This window comes from Lissotriton vulgaris, chromosome 10, assembly GCF_964263255.1.
Source record: "Lissotriton vulgaris chromosome 10, aLisVul1.2, whole genome shotgun sequence".
In the NCBI taxonomy this organism is placed as follows: domain Eukaryota; kingdom Metazoa; phylum Chordata; class Amphibia; order Caudata; family Salamandridae; genus Lissotriton; species Lissotriton vulgaris.
This window is the reverse complement of record NC_141698.1, coordinates 748,826,824-748,849,102: the sequence shown is the minus strand read 5'-3', so window position 1 is coordinate 748,849,102 and position 22,279 is coordinate 748,826,824. Positions and strand designations below refer to the sequence as shown.

The following is a 22,279-nucleotide window of genomic DNA, read 5'->3' as shown; positions in this document are numbered from 1 at the left end:
CAAGGGTACTCCTAAACAGAAGGCCCCGTCCAAGCCCAGGTCACCCACTCCGGTGGATCCGGTTGACCGCCCTCGGCCGAGGAGGTCACGTTCACGCTCCGGACGCAGAGGAAGATCAAGGAGTCGTCATAGATCCTCCACCAGATCATGGCGTCGACATAGGAGGCGGGGGTCTAGGTCCCGCACGGACTCTTCCAGGACCCATTCTTACTCCCCGACCTTATCGGACTCCACAGAGACCAGGGTTTCTCCAGTGGATGACATTGCCACTTTCCAGGAGGTCCTCCTGAGGGGGGCTGCGAAGTTGGGTATCGCTGTGACGGCTCCTACACCTTCGACGTCAGTGATATTCGAGACGCTTCACAAGAGGCATCTGTCTCGCCCTTTGCTTCCACTAGTACCTGGTTTGAAGGAACCCGCAGAGGAGCTGTTCCTCACACCTGCGGTGGTGAAGGCCGCTCCCTCCCGACTTCTAAAGAAGTACAGGGCCCCGGATTCGGACCCTGCCTTTCTGAGAGTTGATCCGGTGCCGGATTCGGTGATAGTGACGGCAGCCAGGAAGCTACACTCTACCTCCCCGTCCTCCACCGTGCCGCCAGATAAAGAGAGTCGATGGATCGACTCCGCTGGAAGGAAGGCGTGTGGGACCGCATCCACAGCCATGAAGGCGTCCAGCGATACAGCTCTGTTGGGACGTTATGACCGGGCGCTGTGGGACTCCCTGCAATAGTTCGTGGAACTGCTACCAAGAGACAAGAGGGAGGACTTCCAAGAGATCCTCAAGGAAGGGATGCTGGTGTCCAATCAGGTCATCAGCGCGGCTGCGGATGTCTCCTTGTTGGCTGTCCATGGTTACTGCCATGGAATCAATCAGCGACGACATGCCTGGCTCCGGCTCACGTCACTCAAGCCGGAGGCCCAGCAGCGGGTGGCCAACCTGCCTTTTTCCGGGGATACTTTGTTCGGAAAACACGCAGATGATGAGATGGCCCGCATGAAGGCGGAGGCGGAGACCCTTACGGCTGTGGGCTTGGAGAAGCCCAAAGAGAAGAAATCCTACTGGCCGTTCCAAAGGCGCTACGGCGCACAAGGAAGAGGACGGGGGCAGTCTTCGGGACAGCAGCAGCAACAACAGCAGCAGTTCCGGAGACCCTTCCAGAAACGACAGAAGGGTAGAGGGGGGCAGCAGTCCTCTACCGCGAACAAGGGCCCGGCCGGGTCTCGACCCTGAGCGGTTACTTCCCCTTCATCCGTTACCCGCTCCGGTGGCGGGGAAGCGTTCAATTTTTTCTGGCAGAGTGGAGAAAAATTACACAGGACAAGTGGGTGCTGAATATTGTTTGCAATGGATACAGTCTTCGGTTCATCAGCCCTCCTCCAGCGATCCCTCCGGTCAGCTCGCAGTATCAACTGCGTGAGCTCCAGGCAGAGGCCGATATCCTGTTAAGGAAAAGGGCGATAGAAGACGTACCTCTGTCTCAAAGAGGAAGAGGTCTGTACTCCCGGTTCTTCCTGGTTCGCAAGAAGGACAAGAACGAGTTCAGGCCCATTCTGGACTTGCGGCAGGCAAACAAGTGGATTCGCAGAGAAAAATTTTGCCTGCTGTTGTTACATCAGATTTTTCCTCAGTTGCAACAGGGGGACTGGCTTTGTGCCAAAGACCTACAGGATGCGTACTTCCACGTGCCCATCGCGTGCAAACACAGGAAGTTTCTGCGATTTCAAGTCGGCACGAATCATTACCAGTACACAGTGCTGCCATTCAGGCTGAAGTCTGCGCCCAGAACATTCTCGAAGTGCATGGCAGTGGTAGCGGCACACCTCAGGAAGAACAAGGTGTTTGTCTGCCCGTACCTGGAAGATTGGTTGATCAAGGCCTCCTCCTTCTCGGAAGCCCAAGCACACTTCCAGAAGACGTGCGTTCTCTCGAACAAGTTGGGGTTGCACATCAACATGTCCAAGTCTGTCCCGATCCCGGTTCAGTGCATTCAGTACTTGGGGGCCACCATCAATACGCTGTCAGCAAGCGTGTCTCCTTCGGAGGAGCGACTGCGATCGATCCTTCGGAAGGCTCAGGCTCTTATGAATGCTCCATCTACAACAGTGAGGACGGTGTCTTCTCTACTGGGGTCGATGGCCTCTTGTATCTTCCTCACTCCTCATGCACGACTACACATGAGACCTCTGTAGGAGTGCTTGGAGGACCAATGGGACCAGAGGAGAGGATCTTGGGACGACAAGATACGACTGTCTCTGCATGCTCGCCAGTCCCTGAAGTGGTGGTGTTCAGCGGAGCATCTCCTCAGAGGGGTTCCCTTCCACAAGGACATTCCCACTCAGACTATTGTGACGGATGCTTCTCTCTACGGCTGGGGAGTGCATTCGGGAGACTTACAGATTCAAGGCACGTGGTCTCCGATGGAGTCCACGTATCACATCAATTTCCTGGAACTCAAAGCTGTTCACTTGGCACTGAAGGCTTTTCATCCGTCCTTCCAGACCACCTCTCTGCATGTACAGACGGACAATACGACCACGGTGTATTACCTCAACAAGCAAGGGGGCTCGAGATAACGCACCCTGTCTCGGGAGGCGCAGACGATCTGGCACTGGCTTCTGGCCAGAGGATTGACGATAACGGCTACCCATCTACCAGGTGTGCAGAATGTTCAGGCAGACGCACTGAGCATATTGATTCAGGAAAACCATGAATGGGTCATAAACGACGAAGTACTAGGAGAAGTCTTCGAAAGGTGGGGGACTCCAGACGTAGATCTGTTCGCCACCGCCGAAAACAGCAAATGCCGAGACTTCGCCTCCAGGTACTACCAGCAAGGGACGCTGGGGAATGCTCTCTGGATAAACTGATCGAACAGCTTTGTGTATGCTTTTCCACCCATTCCCCTGATTCCAGTGGTGCTCATCAAGCTGTCTCAGTCCAGGGCACGGATGATCCTGATTGCCCCGGAATGGCCCAGGCAGTGGTGGTTCACGGACCTGCTTCACCGGTCTCTCCTTCCTCACATACGGCTGCCGTGCAGGCCGGACCTTCTCACGAAGTTCAGGGGGCAGATGTTGTACCCCAACCTCTCGTCTTTGAGTTTGGCGGCATGGCTCCTGAGATAGTGCAATATGGCCATTTGAATCTGCCCGAAGATTGCATGGACATACTGAAGGAGTCTAAGCGACCTTCCACTCGGACATCCTATGCTTACAAGTGGAAGAGGTTTTGTATCTGGTGTGCGTCCAAGAGCTTTGACCCGACGACGTGCAAGGAAGATGTCATCCTTCCTTACCTTCTACATTTGGCGCGGTCTGGCCTTAATGTTCATTCCATTAAGGTTCATCTCGCTGCATTGACTGCCTACAGGAAAAGCCCTTCACAGACTTCCTTCTTCCAGATCCCTGTGATCAAAGACTTTTTGGAAGGCTTGAAGAAAGTATTTCCTCCGGTCAGGCTTCCTTCGCCTTCATGGGAATTGAATGTGGTGCTGTCCAGATTAATGAAAGAGCCTTTTGAACCCATTCATAAGGCTTCGTTGCAGCACCTGTCCTGGAAGGCGGCGTTCCTCGTGGCCATTACATCGGCCCGCAGGGTGAATGAAATTCAGGCGTTGTGTTGCCAAGAACCTTATACTGTATTTCATGCTGCTAAGGTTGTTATGCGTACTCACCCTAAATTTCTTCCCAAGGTTATTTCTGATTTTCATGTCAACCAGACTATAACTTTGCCTACGTTTTTTCAGAACCCTTCATCTCCAGCGGAAAGGACCTTACATTTGGATGTTAGGAGGGTGTTGAAATTTTATCTGGATAAGACCAAAGGTATTCGTAGGTCAGACCAATTGTTTATCAATTATGGATCGGTCAGGACGGGTCTTGCGACCTCTAAGCAGTCCATCTCTAGGTGGATTGTGTCCTGCATACAACTGTGTTACAAGAAAGCTAATAAGACCTTAAGAGGTAAGCCTAAGGCTCATTCCACCAGGGGCAAAGCTGCCACAACGGCCTTGCTCCGTAATGTGCCGATTGCAGAAATTTGCAAGGCCGCCACTTGGAAGTCGGTTCATACCTTTGCTAAGCATTACTGTCTGGACACTGATGCCGGGGCAGATGCTCAGGTTGGACAAGCTTCGCTGCGGAATTTGTTCGCACAATAGTGGTGTTGATTTCTTTCTCCACCGCCGCTTTGGTGTGGGGATGGGCTTGCCATTCTATTCACTAGATTGACTATACACAGAGATCCCCTACTACAGAAGGAGTAGTTTCTGTCCTGTAACTCCAGTTCTGTAGTAGGGGTATCTCTGTTATAGTCATAAGCACACGCCCTTCTCCCCGGTGGAGAGATATTCATGTAAGGAATGCTACAGGTCTGGCGTGTTACGCCTTCAAAAAGAACTGAAAGTAAATGGGACCTGCAGTGCATTCTGGGATACTGTGAAGTTCTGGAAAGTTCTCTTAAAGGCACAGTATCCTGTTTTGAGCCACATAATGGCAGCCTTGTCTGTCCATGTCTTCCTCTCTATCATTCTAGAGGGTTTTTGCTGAAGGCAAGGGAAATCTGGACAGACTTTGCTGTTTGTGGATTTTTGGTGGAATTTCTAGTTGAAGTACTGGACAGTGTAGCCTGTTTATAGGCTGCATTATATGTCTTTAAATTCTCTCTTAAGTGTCTGAGCAGTTCTGCATTTTTTCGACACTTTAAGAGATTATTTTTGATTGCTCCGGGGTCCACGCACATGGGCGGGACTATTCACTAGATTATGACTATAACAGAGATACCCCTACTACAGAACTGGAGTTAATGGATAGAAACTACTCCTTATAATATAACCCTCAAGTAGAGTGTGCCACATTTATAGGAAGGCAAATTCATGATCCATATTTCCATCCTCAAGATACTGGGGGGCGGGGTACACTTTTTTCCCACCGCAGTTAAGCATTTCCCTTGAGGGCTGCCGAGGAAATTCCATTGTTCCAGAAACGGCTAACAAAATATTAATTTGCCAAGGAATATTTTCCCACCATTTGAACTAATATATTTTTCAGAGTTTACATTTTTGACCCGGAAGATCGCACTCCTGGTAGCCAGTCTATGTATAAATCCGTCTTTTTTCTTCATAGATAGTATTTTTTGCACAGAATGTTATAAAAGTTAAGGGCATCTCCAAGATTACTCTAGTAGAACTGAGAGTGTATATAAATCGGTCCATATCTCAAGTTTACTTTTTTGAACAACTGTCTAGAAAGTGGAAAGATTATTGCATACACCTGAAGAAAGAAAGGCAATAGGTAACATGTTAAGAAAAAGAACGCTCCATTTCTGTCAGCTACTCCCATAGGGCTGGAAGAAATGATAGACTGCACATCATAAGGTCAACAGACGATTACCCGGATTAATTACAGACATTCATCGAGAAGCAAGGTGGCTGCGTTCCTGTGAACATGATGTGATTAGAACTGATTGAACACCGATGCTCAGGCAAATAGACGGTAGGATAGGTAGCACTGAGCAAATTATGATGATGGAGCTTCAACTCTTCACCTAACCCTCCGGAAATTACTGCTTTCTGCTCAACATATAGAATTATCATCTATATTCTGCATATTCTATACACTATCCAGTGGTGATGAAAACAACGCTACCCGCTTGTAAATGTAGTTTTACAACATTGGTGCAGTTTATAGATTGTCTGTCCCACCTGCCTCCACTGAGAATTGAGTCACTACTATCACATGTTCAGAATCTGCGTGTTGGAAGGAGCAGCAAATTGTGGGAGTAAATATGATGTAGTCTGAGGTTTCACAGTCACCTAGAAGAGTATTCGCCTTTTGTTTCCTTCACAATTCTTGTTTGATCATTTATGAAATGATTCTTGCTTCTATGAGTAAAAGTGTTGAGTGCCTTGACTCCGCATTCCTTTATTTAATTTTGAAAGAGAACTAATAATCTAGATCATCAAATTTGTACACAGTACTGAAGTTATTAAAACTGTGCAAAATGACATTCTGTTTTGCACTTAGCTGTTAAACTGTAAAACAATTACATTCTATGAGTAACAGAAAATCTGAAATACTTACATGACCAATTTAACCTTTATTGAAGTGGAGAGAATGCGCAGTAACCTGGTTACTGTACATTTTCCCTATTTCTGCTGCTTTAGAATACTGTGGGAATTCTTCAGGGAAGCCTTTGTTTTTACATCATATCACAGTCATGCTGTGAATGTTTTTCACCTGCATTGTTATGCTGGAAAATAAACACAGAAAGTATGAGGTAGTTTGCCACATTGTATTTCCCATTTATGCAACTCACTACGTTCTAGTAAGAATGGTGGTGATATTTTTACCACATCCCTGAATTACACCGGCTTTAGCTTGGCAGTCTAAAAGGCCTATAGTAAGAATGACAAGCACAGAAATATCCTACAAAAATACTATGGACGGAATATTAACTACCATAGTATTTTAAAGGAAAGTTTATAGAGGTAAGTATATATTTCCTGTTCTTAACTCCACACCTATATAACCCTGCCTTCCCAATATTGACTAATACAAAAAGGTGAAGCAAGAAATTCTTGACTTAATCTCAGCCACTGGTAATTACGCTGAGACACATTTCAGTCCATCGTATTTTTGCTCACCATGTCATCTCATATTTGACCCAAAGTGCCAATAGAGGTCCTTTCTGAACCACATACAAGTAGCCGAAGAACAGTTTTGACCTAACTGGTGTTTTTCTGCCCTGGCTGGACTGTTCGTTCCTATTCAAGTTCGACCTAGACTGATTTGCATAATCCTGATTTGTATAAGGCAGGTGCCTGTGAAGAACGCCATAATTAGCGAAAAACAATGGTTTGAAATACTGGTCAGAATGCCAGTGGTTGAAATTAATTCAATCATTCCTGCAGTCATCTTGTTTTTTTTGTTTTTTTACAATATTGAGAAATCAATGTTCTGGCTATATTAGTTTGTGGGTGCCTCATTTATGCTGGCACTGTTCAACTCATAACTGAGAAGTCACAGAAAGAATTATGTGGAGTTCCAAAGACCACGCCTTCACAAAGTAAAATATTGATTGAAGACAGTTCTGAAGAAATTTCAAAACAAATGGTGCAATCAGATCAGAAAATACTTTATTTTGGCAGACACAACCCTAAAAGCATAATGCAAACATAGAAAACACAATTAAAAACATAGATCACGGTCTTCTCGATAAAACAAGTCTAAAAGCAACATTTTTTTGTTTTAATGCAATCAGAAACTGTATGAAGTGTGATTCACAAAGTAGACCTAATGTATGTATGTAAATGTATTGGCATTTATATAGCGCACTACTTACCCGTAGGGTCCCAAGGCGCTTCGACCGCTGCGAAACCCTTCCTGGCTTCCCTGAGAGATGGTCCCTTAATGGGTATCTCCAGGGTGAGACCAGGCATCCCCGGCAGTCTGGTGGGGCCGTTAGTGAAGATGAGGCAAGCTAATGCCCAGAGTTGCCGAGTGTGATCGCTGATCAGAGTGGGCACCGAGGCGAGAGAATTATCGAGTCCGCTGACCCTGGTCCAGAAACCTGCCGCGCCGGGAATCGAACCCTGGTCCCGGGCCGTCCTCTGCTCTCGGGTCTGCCGCCTCTAACCAGTGAGCCACACTACTTCACTACTTCAATAGATATCTAATTTTATTTGTTGTATAAATAGTAGACTGCAGTGTATTCTTGCACAGGTCAGTCTCTAGCTTCTGCGAGTATGTTCAAAGATATGTTGTCTGCTTTTCTTGCTGATGAAATCTCTAAGGTGTTTCAATTAGAAATGTGTTTATGGTTAAACCATATTAACAAGGCTTTGTATACTTAAATACTGAGAGAAAAACTAATGGTTATTACAAATGATCAGTAATTACATACACACCGACCTTTTAGATGAAAAGAAAATGTAAAAGTGCCACAAGTCACCAGTTAAATCATAGCAGGATATCATTTTTTAATATAGTTTCATCATTTTTAGGATTAACATTACAAAATGGTGCTATTTGTTTGTCTAATTGCTGAGAGTGATAAGCATTCAGAGTAGAGATCCAGAACAAGGACAGCCTGAATAATCTGAAGTGAACTGAAAGGCATAAAAAAAGGGGAGAGGGGTTGTAAGTTCTCCTAGTAAGCATTATACAACAACATGTCTGAGATCCTGCTGTACTATTTAACCCAGCCTGCATTTAATTTGTTTTAGCCGACCAAACCTTCATTTCCTCATGGACCACATGTTCTTTTTTGGCTAGTTCTAAACCTTGTGAAAAGAGCCCCAATAGTAACGTTGTATATCAGTCCAGATAGCTAGCCCTCTGATAGTCCTTCAACAATGAGCAGCACCAGGGACGTGAGCGCTTTTCCGTAAATGAAGATAAGCCTGCCACCTTTAAGTACTTCATTGATGTGATTTTACATTTTGCGAAAAAGTATCAAGTGTGGTGCTGTTATCTATCAGCAGTTTCCTAACTTAGACAATATCAAGCCATAGCATTGAAAAGGTTGCACGGTTCTAAGTAGATGTAAAGCTCAGTGGCTGAAATTATGTATAGGCATATAGACAAGTGCATGTAACATACAGTCCCAAAATATTACTTATCAGTACAGTTTACATTTATTCTGGATGAGCATTATTGATCAGATTGTTCATAGAATGGGAAACGTTCAATTGCTTGGTGTTTCTTTCTCCAAAGAGCTTTGCACTTACTTATTCCTATGTGTGTTAATGCATAAAATGTTGGGAATACAATGCTATGTCTAATCAAAAGGGAAATGAATTGAGTGTTACCTGTTAGCATTTGATTTCTGGTTTATTTTAATATAGCAGTTCAGAACACACCTCAGTTCTGCCTTTTTACAAATGTTCAATTTCTTTTTCTTTAGAAAGTTGGACTGAGGAATTGAGACATTTTGGTTGTTAAAGATTACCGCAGATTTGACGACACAAGACAAATCATCTGGAACGATGGTGTGATTCTTCACGGATCTGGAATGGATGGAGGCTTCTGCGTTGTTCCAATTAGTTCCTTCCACTTTGTGAATGATTAGCATCTTAAGGTCTAATACTACTGATACTTGAATGATCAATACTGACTAAATTGCAAGTATGGCAAACATAGTGGAATCCCTGCCTGCTTCCTGGAATTAACTATTTAAGATTTAAATTATTACAAATATATATTTTTTAGATGTGTTGCTCTTAATAAGCATTCCATGGAGGTCTCATTTGAAGACCTAAAGAAGAAGAATAGATACAAGTTAATGAGAAATATTGTTTATTAATTTATTTTGTATTGGATGGTACAGAACCATAGAATGGCTTTGTAGTCATATTTCACAGTATTTGCTACGATTTATGTCAACAGCAATAACTGGTGAGCCATATGTTTCAAATGCTCTTGTTGCAACTAATAGAGATTTACTTGTAAAATTCTTTAAAACATTGCATTTGGTGACATAGCTTTTAGTTTTAAATTTTGCAGATGTAATTTGACCACCTTTCCTCACTTTTCCGAGTCTCAGGCTATTTTGAAGTCATAGTGCTTCTAACAGCTATTGCTCTTTCTGATATCCTTGGTACTGATTCTGCAAGTATTCTAGTTGTAGAAACAATTCTTGCCTATTTGGTTGTGCACATATTTACAATATCCATTTGGGATTAGAGAGCAGGGCTGGAATTGTATGACAATGTAGCATGACAAAATAGCAGGTATTCTGAAAAACACGGACGAAGAACTGTAAAGTGGTCGGAGGTGGAATGAATTAAAGATGAGATTTTAGGCAATACCACGGAATATGATCAAGCCATTGGAGTTCAAATATGAACTCCAAAATGCCTTTTTAGCAGTTTCTTAAAATGTTAAATATAAACAAATGCTACATGGTTGCTTGGCTTATGTTACTCATGCATGGCTTAAGGTTATATGACAAATTCTGTGAGAATGTAAAGCGTAAGTCACCCACCTGGTGCTAATCAGAAGTTTCTTTTTAGTACACTGGGAAATCTCATTTCTCCTAGAGCGAATGCCTGTACTATTAAACATACAATGGCTGAACTAGTCAGTGTCATTTGAGTGTGCTGCATTGTTATAGTAAACCTTTTTCCAACAAAATGTTAGCAACATTGACTGCATGCACAAAGGGTCCCCATTTATGTTACTACAAGTGTCTACAATTCTCGTTCACAATTGCCACTAACATTATGAAAGTACGATGCTTGCAGTCTATAGATGTAACACTCATGCTCTCCTGTGACCACACATCTAGCAATAACCAAAAGGGAAGTCCGGTTTCGTACGGATATCCAACGTTTTTTATCCAATTACAGTAGCTATATAAATGTTTCGTAGTCTCTGATCAGCCAGGAGCCATGTGAGTTGGAAACGATATTAAAGCATTAGAATAACTTTTTCATGCAAGAACTAAACACACAATACTTAAAGAAGCACTAAAGAAAAGCATCTCAGGGAGGAATTAAGAAAAACAGAATAAAAGAAAAAACAAGGATAGGACCGAATTAAGTGTGCTTGTAGGCCCAGACTCTGAACTCTACTCTACTAGTCCCCAGACCTTTAGCAGTTTAAAGGTTTTGAAAGAAATTCTACTCCTAGGAGATCTGAAGGCCACAAGAAACAGAGTTGACCGTTCAGTGCAGAAGTTCAACAAGAGAAAGTAAGGCACTCCATAATCGGTTCCGCCAAACTTGAGGGAAAAGACATCAGCAAGGGCAGTTGTGAAGCACTAAGCTCCTTCTCCAGCTTTTTCTTATACGACTTATTTAAACGAGGCTGTTGTGCAGATGCAACTTGTTTAAACATACACAGCAGAGGTTTAACCTTGGACTTCTGTATTGGGGGGGGGGAGACTTGAGAGAAGCCCTCGCATCCAGTACTGCTGTCCGGAAATCATCCATTGCTGCAGAAAGCAAAACTGGGCATACTACGGCTCTTACTGCACTTGGCAGCTGTGTTCAGTGTGTTTGTCATTCCAGTATATGGTTTGCCTTTCTGTACATGCATTTCCTTCAAACTCTCAAGGCTTCTGTGCAACAGTTTCCAGACGTTCCCCCTTTAATATAATCGAGGAATACAGCCATAATGTGAAGATCCTGTTTTTTTAAGGGTTGGTTCTCTCCTTGCCCTTGTTTGTCATTCGCTTCGAGCCTTGTGGATCTGACATTGCTTTGAACTTTGAGTTTGTGAACTATTTGTTACAATCTGTCGTCTTGCAAACATTTTGATACAGCTAGTTAACACAGTACCTACCCAGAGGTAGAATAGGACATCGAACATAAAAGCAGGGATGCCGAACACCGTCATGTGGTTTAAAAAAAAGTGGCAGATCGGGAGTGTCATCGATGCAAGGTATATTTTGGAAATTTCAGTCTTATGTTTTTTTTTTAAAGATTTGCTGTTTGGTTTTATTATCATTATTTTAAAGAAAGATTTTGGAGGCCAATTCATGTTGCAAACATGCCAACGGCATTTATATGGGGATGAGGAAACGTTGCTTTGAGATTCTTTTCAGAGTAGAATCACCGAGTGAAAAGAGTTGAAGTTGTCTATAACTTTTTTATGTCTTTCTCTGTATTTCATAAAAAAAAGTCTTGAACAAAGATCGTTATTCCAACACATCTGCTTTTATTTGCCAGATTGGGTAATTACATTGAAACCAAATGTTTAACATTGTCTATAAGTGAATGTAAACAATTTTGCATAGTGAAAATAATTAAGTATGTATGGCAGTCTCATTAAAGAATTCTGGATATAAATCTAAAACAGGCCTATTTTATGTAGATTGTCTAGTTTCGTCTATTGTAGCCGTTTTTTTTGGTTTTTTTTGCAAATGAGCAGGGCAGCTTATCAAATTACTTAAACTTGACAGGTGAAATGAAAGTTTATGTATGCAGCCGTTTATTACTAGCTGCATGAGGTCTTCCATGTGTAATAGGCTGCAATATTTTTTTTAAAACTTTTTATTAATATTAATAAAAAATAGAGCATGGATAAACGAATTGTGAGGAACAATATTTAGCACTACAAAGTTACATATGTTACAGAGTGAAGCAACCTTGACACCAACTGTAATCACATTTTGTTTCATTATTATGAAATTATCATCAATGAGGATAGGAATCTTAGTTTGGAGGCCGGTCAGGAAGGGTCAGAAAAAAGGGGAGGGGAGATAAGACTTCTGCCTGCCCCTGGGTCCCGCCCTGCTCCCTCTGGTGTGTCCTCTCCTTCTCCCACTTCCAGCCCATAATAGTCCATCCAGGAGGACCATATATTTTTTAACTTTTTAGGGCAGCCTCTTGCCTTGTAGGTCACTCTTTCTGCCACCATGTACATATCCATTACTCGCTTGCCACTCTGTAAGAGTGGGGAGGTTTGTGGCTCCCTAATGATGGGCTATGTCCCTTTTGGCTACTACTAGCCCCAAGTTGCATAGCAGGAGTTTGCCACATGGAAAATCTATTTTAGTGGGGGTACTCAGTAGAATATATCGGGGGTCTAATTAGAGTTGTGCATTGAGTATTGCATTCAGTTCTCCCATTATCCGTGACCAGTAGTCTCTGATGTGGCTACGTTCCCAGAGTGTGAGTATGTGTGTGCGCTGGAGAGCTTTACCGCACAAGCAGTTGGGTGTGTCTGCTCTTCACCTGTTGTGAAGACGTGTTCTATCACAGTAGACCCTATGGAGGATTTTAAATTGTATTATTCAAAGTCTCTGTTTTACGGCCACCTCCCTTGGGTGCATCAAGGCCGCCTCCCAGTCAATATCCCTCAGTGGCCCTGTGGTGTCCTCCCATTTGCTCTAAGTGGTCCCAGTTTATCGGGATGTTGTTCAGTAGTGTTTTATATGTCCATGAGATGGCTTTATTGGAGATCTCCTCTTGTAGGAGCCTACCCTCGAGGGGGGCAAATTCTGGGATGTTTGCCTTCTCTATTCCGTCTGCCCTCCATGCGCGTTTCAGCCGGAGGTACGCATAGCACTGATTATTATGTAGTTGGTATGTAGTCTGTAATGTATCGAAGGAGGCAAGGGTGCCTCCTTCTAAGAGATCTCCCAATTTGGAGATTCCAATCATTTCCCATTGTCTGAAACCCTGGAGTTTACTAATTTCCTGTAGCCGTGTCACTTCCCACAGGGGAGTCTCCCTCGAAATGTTGGCGTCCCTCAAAATTTGTCTTTTCGCCCCCTTCCAGGCTTCTATTACCCTCTCGGTGGCTGGCAGCAGTTGGCGGACAACCTTACCTCCATAGGTGGGCCGCCCTGTAGTATGCTTGTGCGTCTGGTAGTGCAAGGCCCCCGTTGTATTGAGTACGCTGTAATGTTTGCAATGCCACTCTTGGATGGGCCCCATCCCATAGAAGCGTGCGTAATTCACTATTTAGTGTTGTGAAAATTGTCTTGGGTATCTTATTATATATATTTTGTAATATGTACAGCAGCTTTGGAGCATGACCATTTTATATATAGCCACCCTACCCATTATTGTCAGTGGAAGTTGTATTCATCTTCCTACGTCTTTCTGAAATTCCTTTAGGACACTTTTAATGTTCTGCGCTAGGTTCACTACCTCGTTAGTGGTAATGTAAAGGCTTAGGTACCGGAATCCTCTCTGAACCACCTGTAACCCTCCATGATGTCTTGACTCTCAATGGGTCCCCGTATCGAGTATAAACTAGACTTATCACAGCTAATGCAGCGTGACGGCCATATTCTCCGACTATAGTTGAGATCGTTGGGAGCGTCCTGGCTGGATCAGTGACATATAGGAGGATGTCATCTGCATAAAACGACATCCGTCCAGCTCCCAAGAACTCTCAGTCATCCTGAAAGCCACTTATATCCGGGTGGGACCTAATCGCACAGGCCAACAGTTCTAGCGCCAGTGTGAACAGTAATGGGGACATGGGACATCCATACCTAGTCCCCCTCTGCACGGCCAGTTTTTCAAAGTCAGCCTATTAACTGGAACTCTGGCCTCTGGATTTGTGTACTGTAATGTTACCCAGGCTGTAAAGACCGTCCCAAATCCGAACTTCGATAGTGTCTGTTTAATGAATGGCCAGTGGACTGTATCGAATGCCTTCTCGGCATCTAAGGATAGGAGCACATGAAGAGTGTCTCAGTGCTTTACTGTGTCTATCCAGTTGGCAAGCCTGCGTAGGTTGAAGCATGTGGCTCTTTTAGGCATAAAGCTGGATTGGTCCCAGAATAGGCTGCAATATTAAACATATTTCTGATTTAACTTTTAAGGAAAATATATTGAGAGGTAATACAGGTAGTCATGGGAAACAATAGAATTCTGTATCCGTTTTAAAAGTTACATAGGCTTTTAAGAATAGCTGGAAACCAAAACACGTTTGTTTTTGCATACTTAGTTTGAATGTAACTGCCATGTTTGATTTTTTTTTTTAGGGTAAAACCATAGGCTAATTTATTTCACATTGAGTTTAATATTCTGTGATCTTTTATGAGTAAGGAAGATTGTCATTGATAATTTAATAGTTTATGAACATTGATTTAACGCAATGGAGCTGAGAGTGTGTTCAACAACTTCTGCGACTTGATATTTTGTGCGTGCGGTAGTCTCATGCAAACAATGTGCTGTTAATGTGCTGCACTGGAACAGGAACCAGAACAACGCTTGCATTGGTTTTAGAGCCCGCGTGCACAACTCATGACAGCTTCTGTGGTCTACTTTACATGTTAAAACGTTTAACCCGTTGGAAATGTTATTTTGGAAAGACTGACTCTGCCCATGAATTTTCTTTAGGGCCCCTCATTTAAAATCATTGACATACCCTGAAAATCATATTAGTTTAGGCTCATCAAAGTCTAAAGTTGTGCTGCTTACCTACCATTCACAAACATGTATCATTTTAACAAGATGCAAAGAACATAGAATGTGAAATTAGATACAGGACACAATATTTTCCACTTTGCCCATTTTCCTATCATACCACACAAATCTTGGTGTATATCTGTTAGTTTACTTTTCCTGTAGTTCTATTGTTTCCCCTTGCTTGTCTCAGTCCTGTTTAAATTAATTTATCTTTCATGTCTCCATAATATCTGCTGAGAGTTTTTTCCTTGCTTTTATCATCCTTTAGATGAAAAACAAAGTGTTTATGAAGAATACTCATGACCCTTCTTTCCCTCCTCTTTTAACTTTCGTAATGTTTTGTCTGTGAATACCTAACACTCCATCTAATATAAGAATGCTTGTGTATGTGTGTGTTTGGTTTGTGTGTGTGTATGTGTGTGTGTATATATATATATATATATATATATATATATATATATATATATATATATATATATATATGTGTGTGTACATTGTATAATATGATCGACAAACTATTAGCAAATCTTTTTCAATGTATTATGCAAGTTATTGGTACCAACCATACAAAATGTACACCATTCATGTTGTAAAGAATGTACTGAACTAACCTTAAAGCTAGCGATAGAATGGACAGTTGCAAAACATCTATTTAGATTTTATTCAGCAGAAACAAAGGGTACTATACCCAAGTCTGACAACTGAATAAGTGAACATATAGATTGACTTAACTTGCTTCAAAATGCTATGTGACGTAATACAAAATGCAGATTTAACGTCCCCGTTTTACATCACCTAATTAACTAATCACAAAGTGACCAATTTTGAACGAATAAAATTCACATGCACTAAAACTGTCGGAGATAGTAAGCCACACTTGAGTCATCCTTTATAAACAATGCCCATGTAAATATCATGCTTTCGATATGGAGAAGATGTATCAAATGTAAAAGAATTGAATGTGTTTTTTTTCCTTTAAAAAAACTGCAACTCCCATCATGCATTATTATGTACAGAGGGTGGTGAGACTATAAATGACCACAAAAAATTCCAACTCACAGTGAAAAAGACCAAGTGAGGTCGAAACGCGTTGGTGTGGTAGCACTGGTTTGAAATTAAAATCGGACTTTGGGAATCACTGAGTGCAGCGAATTCTTAGGAAAGTTAAAAGCACATTGGGCTTTGGGGGAAGCTCCTCCCGAGCACCTGCATAGAGCACCATTGTGTAATAAATATATATATATATTTTTTTTTTTTTTTTTTACCACGTGACTCCTCCTTGGATTTCTCGGCGTCTCAGACCCAGCACAGCCTCGCACGCCAGCAAACAAAGGGAGACGGACCACAATGAATCAGCATCGGTAAGATTTATTGATGCACAGAGAGCAGCTACGCGTTTCTGGCAAGTTATGCCCTTGATCACGCTGCAACATGCACAAAAGACAGAATGCTATTTTTAAATGCAGTGTTGAAGGGAACACCCCCTCACAGTGACGTGATGCATCATGTGATGAATGAAAAGTGAAAACATACTGCCACTGGTGGCTACTGCCATAGAATCAGCACAAACAAATATTTCCGGATAAATCCAGGATTCATGTGTGTATACTGTAATGAGTAAATAAACAAATTACATATATACGCCAATGAGTTAAACAAAGACTAACTGCATAAATACACAATTCTCATAGGACGTAATTATATAGCCATGTAAAATATAATACACAGTGTGCCTATATGGCTGTAAAAAAGTGGCAGGCAATAAAGTGCTAAGTGAGAGTGGAATAAGTGCAAAAGAGAGCGAGAGAAAAGAAAAGAAAGAGAAGTGCAATACTATTCATTATACAAAAGACAAAAATATCATGACATAGAAAGCTTCTCAGATCCCTGGAAACATTTGACTATATATAATTCATGGGTATGATTTATCACTTTGCAAATAAATAGTATAAAATAGTATCAAAATGGTGTTAAAACCCAATAAATACACCTAAACCATTATCCAATGATATATATACATATATATTCACTAAATAATATATACACGCATATATACACAAGAGAATAAAACCTATGACAAATATAAAATTTCATGTTATCAAACCAAACCCAGTCAAAATAGAAAAGTAGAAAAATAGATAGAAATATATATAGATAAATATAAATATCTATATACATATATGTCAAGGACTAAATTACAGATAGACCACAGATCACAAAAGAAAGAATAAATATACTGTACATTAGAAAATCAACAGTTGCTACTAATCTCAGATACATATAGGAAGACAGATATGTGTAGAACAGTGTCTAGACCCGGCCTCAACCTCAAAATAGGGAACCTAACTAAGAGGGAGTGAATATAGACTGCCGGGTACTAGATTAATACTAAGGAAAGAATCGCAAAGTAAGAAAGAGGCATCACAAAAAATGATGCATTTCCTCGATGTTATTCAATCCATTAGGCCAACGGGTATCTAATTCCAGAATCATCTTGGTTTCCAACTGCCTTAATAATGATTCCCGGTCCCCACCTCTTTTGAGAGGGGGTATGGCTCCAATCACAAAATATTTCAGACAAGAAAGATCGTTATTGTGGATTCTTTTGAAGTGACGAGCTACTGGATAGGCCGGGTCATTGTGAAGAATGGCGCGTAAATGCTGTAAGATCCTGACGTGCACCTGGAGCTTGGTACTACCCACATATCTTAGCCCACAGGTGCACGTCAGAACATACACAGCATAATCAGTCTTGCAATTAAAATTGCCAGTGATAGTTCTAGGTTCCGTATCAAATGGGATAGAATAATGTAAAGTATTGATACCGAACCTGCACATGCGGCAGCTGGAGCATTTGAAAAAAACCCTAGAGGGTTTCAAACAGGGGATTTTAGATTTTAATTCAGGGGCTGCTTTGTCCAAAGCAGAACCCATACTTCTGGCCCGTCTAAAGGTGATGGTTGGGTTGGCCGGCAGCCTAGTATTCAAAATAAGGTCACTAAGAACACTAGGCCAATTCTTTTTTAGTATTGCTTTGAGTTTTCTGTCCTCACTACTGAAGGCAGTGATCGTACGCGGACAGTCTTCTCGGGTTCCTGAATTACTTTCCTGATCTGGTTCTGACTAGGATTCAGGAAATAGACTCTGTCTGGATCTGAGTTTTGGACTTTTCAACTGCCTTATTCAAAATAGTATCTGAATATATATATATATATGAGCACAATCTTCAAACCTCCACAGGCAGCGGCGAAAGAAGAGACAGACCCCACGTAGTCCAGGCAAGGTGTTATTTATTCCATGTGCCTTCCAAAATATATATATATATACACACACATACACAAACACACACTGATATTTATAACACAAAACAAATTAGAGAACAACAGTGGGGTGTACAAGTACAACATAAATCGATTGTAATTATGTACATAAATGTGGTACAGGAGGTGTTCATATTAGTTGGCTGATCTGGGGAACAAGGGGTTACCTTAACAGTATTTGATTAGAGATTCTTTGAAAAGCTGGGCCTACAATTATTTCAGAACTGCAGATGTGCAGTCTGAAGCCTTATATGGGGATGGGAGGTAAGGCAGATTTTGGAGCTCTGAAGGCTTGATTCTAGATATTCCCTTTTCTTTTTTAAATATTGCGAATTTTCGAGACTAGCTAGCCTGCTTTTATTGCACTTGCATTCTAATTTGATGATTTTCTACAGCCAGGCAAGCTAGTTTGCTAGTTCCTGCAGGTTATGCAGCAGAGTTTGTAGGTGATGTACACCTGGAGAAGTAAGCAGTGCAGGATGATGTTGATGAAGAACGGGCTGATGATCTGTTTCTTCTCACCTTTTATGAGCCGGGTTGTCACATGAAAGATGCTCTTTAAGATGGACCAATGTGTAGTGAGGGAGATTAACAAGTAGGTGGCAGAGAGCCAAGGCTTGAACTTTGGTTTATTTGAGGCCGTTACATAGCATATCGGGTCCAGAAGGTAATATAGATTGTAGCAAATTATGTTACAACATACAGTCAATATGGAAAGGGAAGACAACTCGGTCCCCCCGAACGTATGGATGGGTGCCCCGATCCCCCCTGGGAAACCGTTGTGGGCGGGGGGCGTGTTTCGGCTGGTATGCCCAAAGCGGCGTAGCCGGAGCACGCCCTTCCCGCCCAGAAGGGGTTGTCCTAGACACCCGCCCGGAAGTCCGCGCACGGATGGGCGTACCTGAGGCGGGCCTCCGCCCTCCCGCAGATGGATAAATAGAGCGGGAATCCAACAAGGCTTCTTCTTGTTCCAGTGCTCTGAAGGCTGCACCACTCGTCGCTCGTGAGCCCTCGAAGGAACAAGCGGCAATTTTGAGAACTTGTAATCTTTGTTGTTTCTTTTTCAGTGCCAGGCGTGTTGAAGCTCTAGTACCTTGCGGATCGAATTGGGCGAAGTAATCAAGATATGTCTGGCAAGAAAGCGGGAAAGAGCTCCGAGATGGAGAAGATGCTACGCACCTTTGTGAACCGAGTAGCGGTGATGGACAGGAAAATGGGTAAAGTGGATGCGATCGGTCGGGGCTTAGCAGATGTTAAGAAGCAGATAGCAGCGCAGAACAACCTCTCGGGGCGGCCTAAAAAAGTTATAGGGCCGGCCTTGCCGGACGTCGCCCCAGAGGGTAAGGGGAGGAAGAATAAGAGGAGGGCGTGTTCCAAGGAGGGCCCAGCCCCAGAGGTGCCCCCAGCGAGCCCGGGCGCAATCAACCCAGTCGCACCGGTGGATAGCCCGGTACCAGGTCCGGACGTGGGTTTACCTATCCCCGTAGTGATAACGCCAGTTGAGGATGATCAGATGCCCCCAGAACTGGCCCTTCAGTTAGCGGCAGTGTTACCCTGGCTAAAGAAGAAAGCAGGGGGGGCAGTGGCTGCGGGGGATCCGCCTGAGGAAGCCATAATAATAATTGAGCAGTTACGGCAGTCAAGGGAAGCCGGGACGGCGAATGTTCCTTATATTTCCCCACAGGTAGCCACGGGGGTCACAGCGGATGGCCGAGCGAAGACAGCGAACACGGCGGCTGAACCCGGTAAGAGCCCATTGCCATTGGTTGGGGGAGAGTTCAGTGCCTTCAAGGCGGGAAAGGTTGTCTCAGCACATCCCGGCGGCCACGAAGGAAATGATATGGGGGGGCAAATACATTAACATGTTTTCACTGTTGACCGACCATCGTGAGATGGAATACGCAAAGACCCAGAAAGATTTATGGCACCCCAGCGTATGGCGGGCCAAGATGGCGGAATTTGGGGTCGATGAGACCATAGCGAACTGGGTCAAGGCCTTTTCTATTTTTACAGCAGTAATGGGGGAACGTAAACCCGAAGTGTTGCCCGAATTATCATGCTACCAGAACAGGATCATGAATTTTTATACAATGCACGGGGGGAATGAATGGAAGGGTTATGATGTTAACTTTCGAAAAGCTAAAGAGTTTAACGAGGATTTAACATGGGATTGTCTCGACACGGTGTCATGGCATAAGCAGCTCTTGCCTGGATCGGCGGGTACGTCGTCCCCAGGCTGGAGTGGGTCTGGGATAGTCCAACAGAGACCGGCACTCCCATTTCGTGCGAGCGCCGGTGGGGTATCACAGCCCAAGACCGGCGGGAATGGGGGCAAGCGTGGGGTTTGTTGGGGTTTCAACAAAGGTAACTGTAACAGGCCTCAGGGAACATGTAGGTTCCGGCATGCTTGTTCGGGCTGTGGGAACTCCTCACACCCAGAAATTAGCTGTAGATCCAGGTCCAGTAGTTCGGGAGGAAAGGGGGGATCCAAGCAGGATTGATGTGGTGCCTGGGACGCATTCATCTTCGCCCATCGATATCTTAGCTTTGACTCCCTGGCTGAACAAATACCCTGATCATGTATCCGCCGGGATTTTGAGGAATGGCTTTCTGTATGGCTTCAACATCCCGGCGGGTAATTTTCGGGGGAGCCCCTTCTGTAAGAATCAACTCTCTGTTCAGCATAACCCGGCGGTGGCCACCAAGAAAATTACCAAAGAGGTCAGCTTGGGACGGGTAGCAGGGCCTTTTGCCTACCCGCCCGTGGCGGATTTTGTGTGTTCGCCTCTAGGAGTGGTTCCGAAGAAGGACCCGGGAGAATATAGACTCATTCACAATCTATCGGCCCCGAAGGGGGCCTCGGTGAATGAAGCTATTGACCCTGAGGTATGTTCAGTTCGATACGCATCGTTCGACGATGCCGTCGATCTACTGAATCGCCTGGGCCCTGGTGCTTTGATGGCAAAATCAGACATCGAATCAGCATTCAGGTTGCTCCCGGTACACCCTCGGGACCAGCGCTTGCTGGGATTCACGTTCCAAGGGAAGTATTACATGGATAAATGCATGCCCATGGGTTGCTCAATTTCATGTGCCTATTTTGAAATGTTTAGCTCCTTTTTGGAATGGGCGTTCACCGAGGCCACTGGGCATAAACAGGTGATGCACTATTTAGACGACTTCCTTTTCTTGAGTCCGGCAGACACTGCGGAATGTGCACAAACACTGCAGGACTTCTGCACTCTCATGCGGGAGTTTGGGGTCCCATTGGCACCAGGTAAGACAGTGGGGCCATCTACCTCACTGGAGTTTCTGGGAATTGAGCTCGATTCCGTGGAGGGATGCTTCCGTCTGCCAGTGGAGAAGGTGGCCAAGTTCAGGGCTTCCTTAATACAATGTCTTGGTAAGGAGAAGGTGACCCTGCACCAGTTACAACAAACAGTGGGCCAGCTTAACTTTGCCTTAAAAGTGATACCGATGGCTCGCCCCTTCTCACGTTCCATTGCACAAGCTATGGTAGGCCTCAAGGAGGGACACCACCGCACGAGACTGTCGGCAGAGGTTCGCCAGGACATGCACATTTGGTTGGCATTCCTGGCGGACTTCAACGGTCGGGTGGCGTGGAACAAACCCCCAGCATCGTCTGACGAACTGGGTTTGTGGACCGACTCAGCTGGGAGTGTGGGATTTGGCGCAATCTTTGGTAACCGATGGTCGGCGCAAGTATGGCCAACGTGGTGGCACTCCAGTGGCCTAACAGGTAACATTGGGTTCTTGGAGCTATTTCCCATTTGGGTGGCTCTGTTGGCATGGCCGGAAGACTTTAGGGACCGCTCAGTAGTGTTTTGGTCAGACAACATGACGGTGGTCGAGTGCATTAATCACCAGGCAGCACGCTGCAAGTGGATCTTGAGACTGTTGAAAGAAATTGTATTGCGGTGCATGAGATTGAATGTACAATTCAGGGCAAAACATGTGCCGGGTGTACTAAATAATGCAGCTGATGCACTCTCTCGTTCACACATGCAGGCTTTCAGGGGTTATCTACCCACAGCGGATCTAGTGGCGGCACCGTTCCCCGAAGCA

The 22,279-nt window shown here is 43.9% G+C and overlaps 1 protein-coding gene across 4 annotated transcripts in view; it reads left to right on the top strand.

The window, feature by feature from the left end:
- Nucleotides 1-11,799, top strand: part of ACBD5 (acyl-CoA binding domain containing 5) — a 308,366-nt gene extending 296,567 nt beyond the window's left edge. For all 4 annotated transcript variants that reach the window (XM_086941614.1, XM_086941613.1, XM_086941615.1 and 1 more), the window contains one exon: nt 8,906-11,799. In XM_086941614.1, the coding sequence (XP_086797740.1) occupies nt 8,906-8,918 (13 nt within the window). In that variant the 3' untranslated portion in view covers nt 8,919-11,799. The remainder of the gene's footprint in view (nt 1-8,905) is intronic.
- Nucleotides 11,800-22,279: the final 10,480 nt, after the last annotated feature.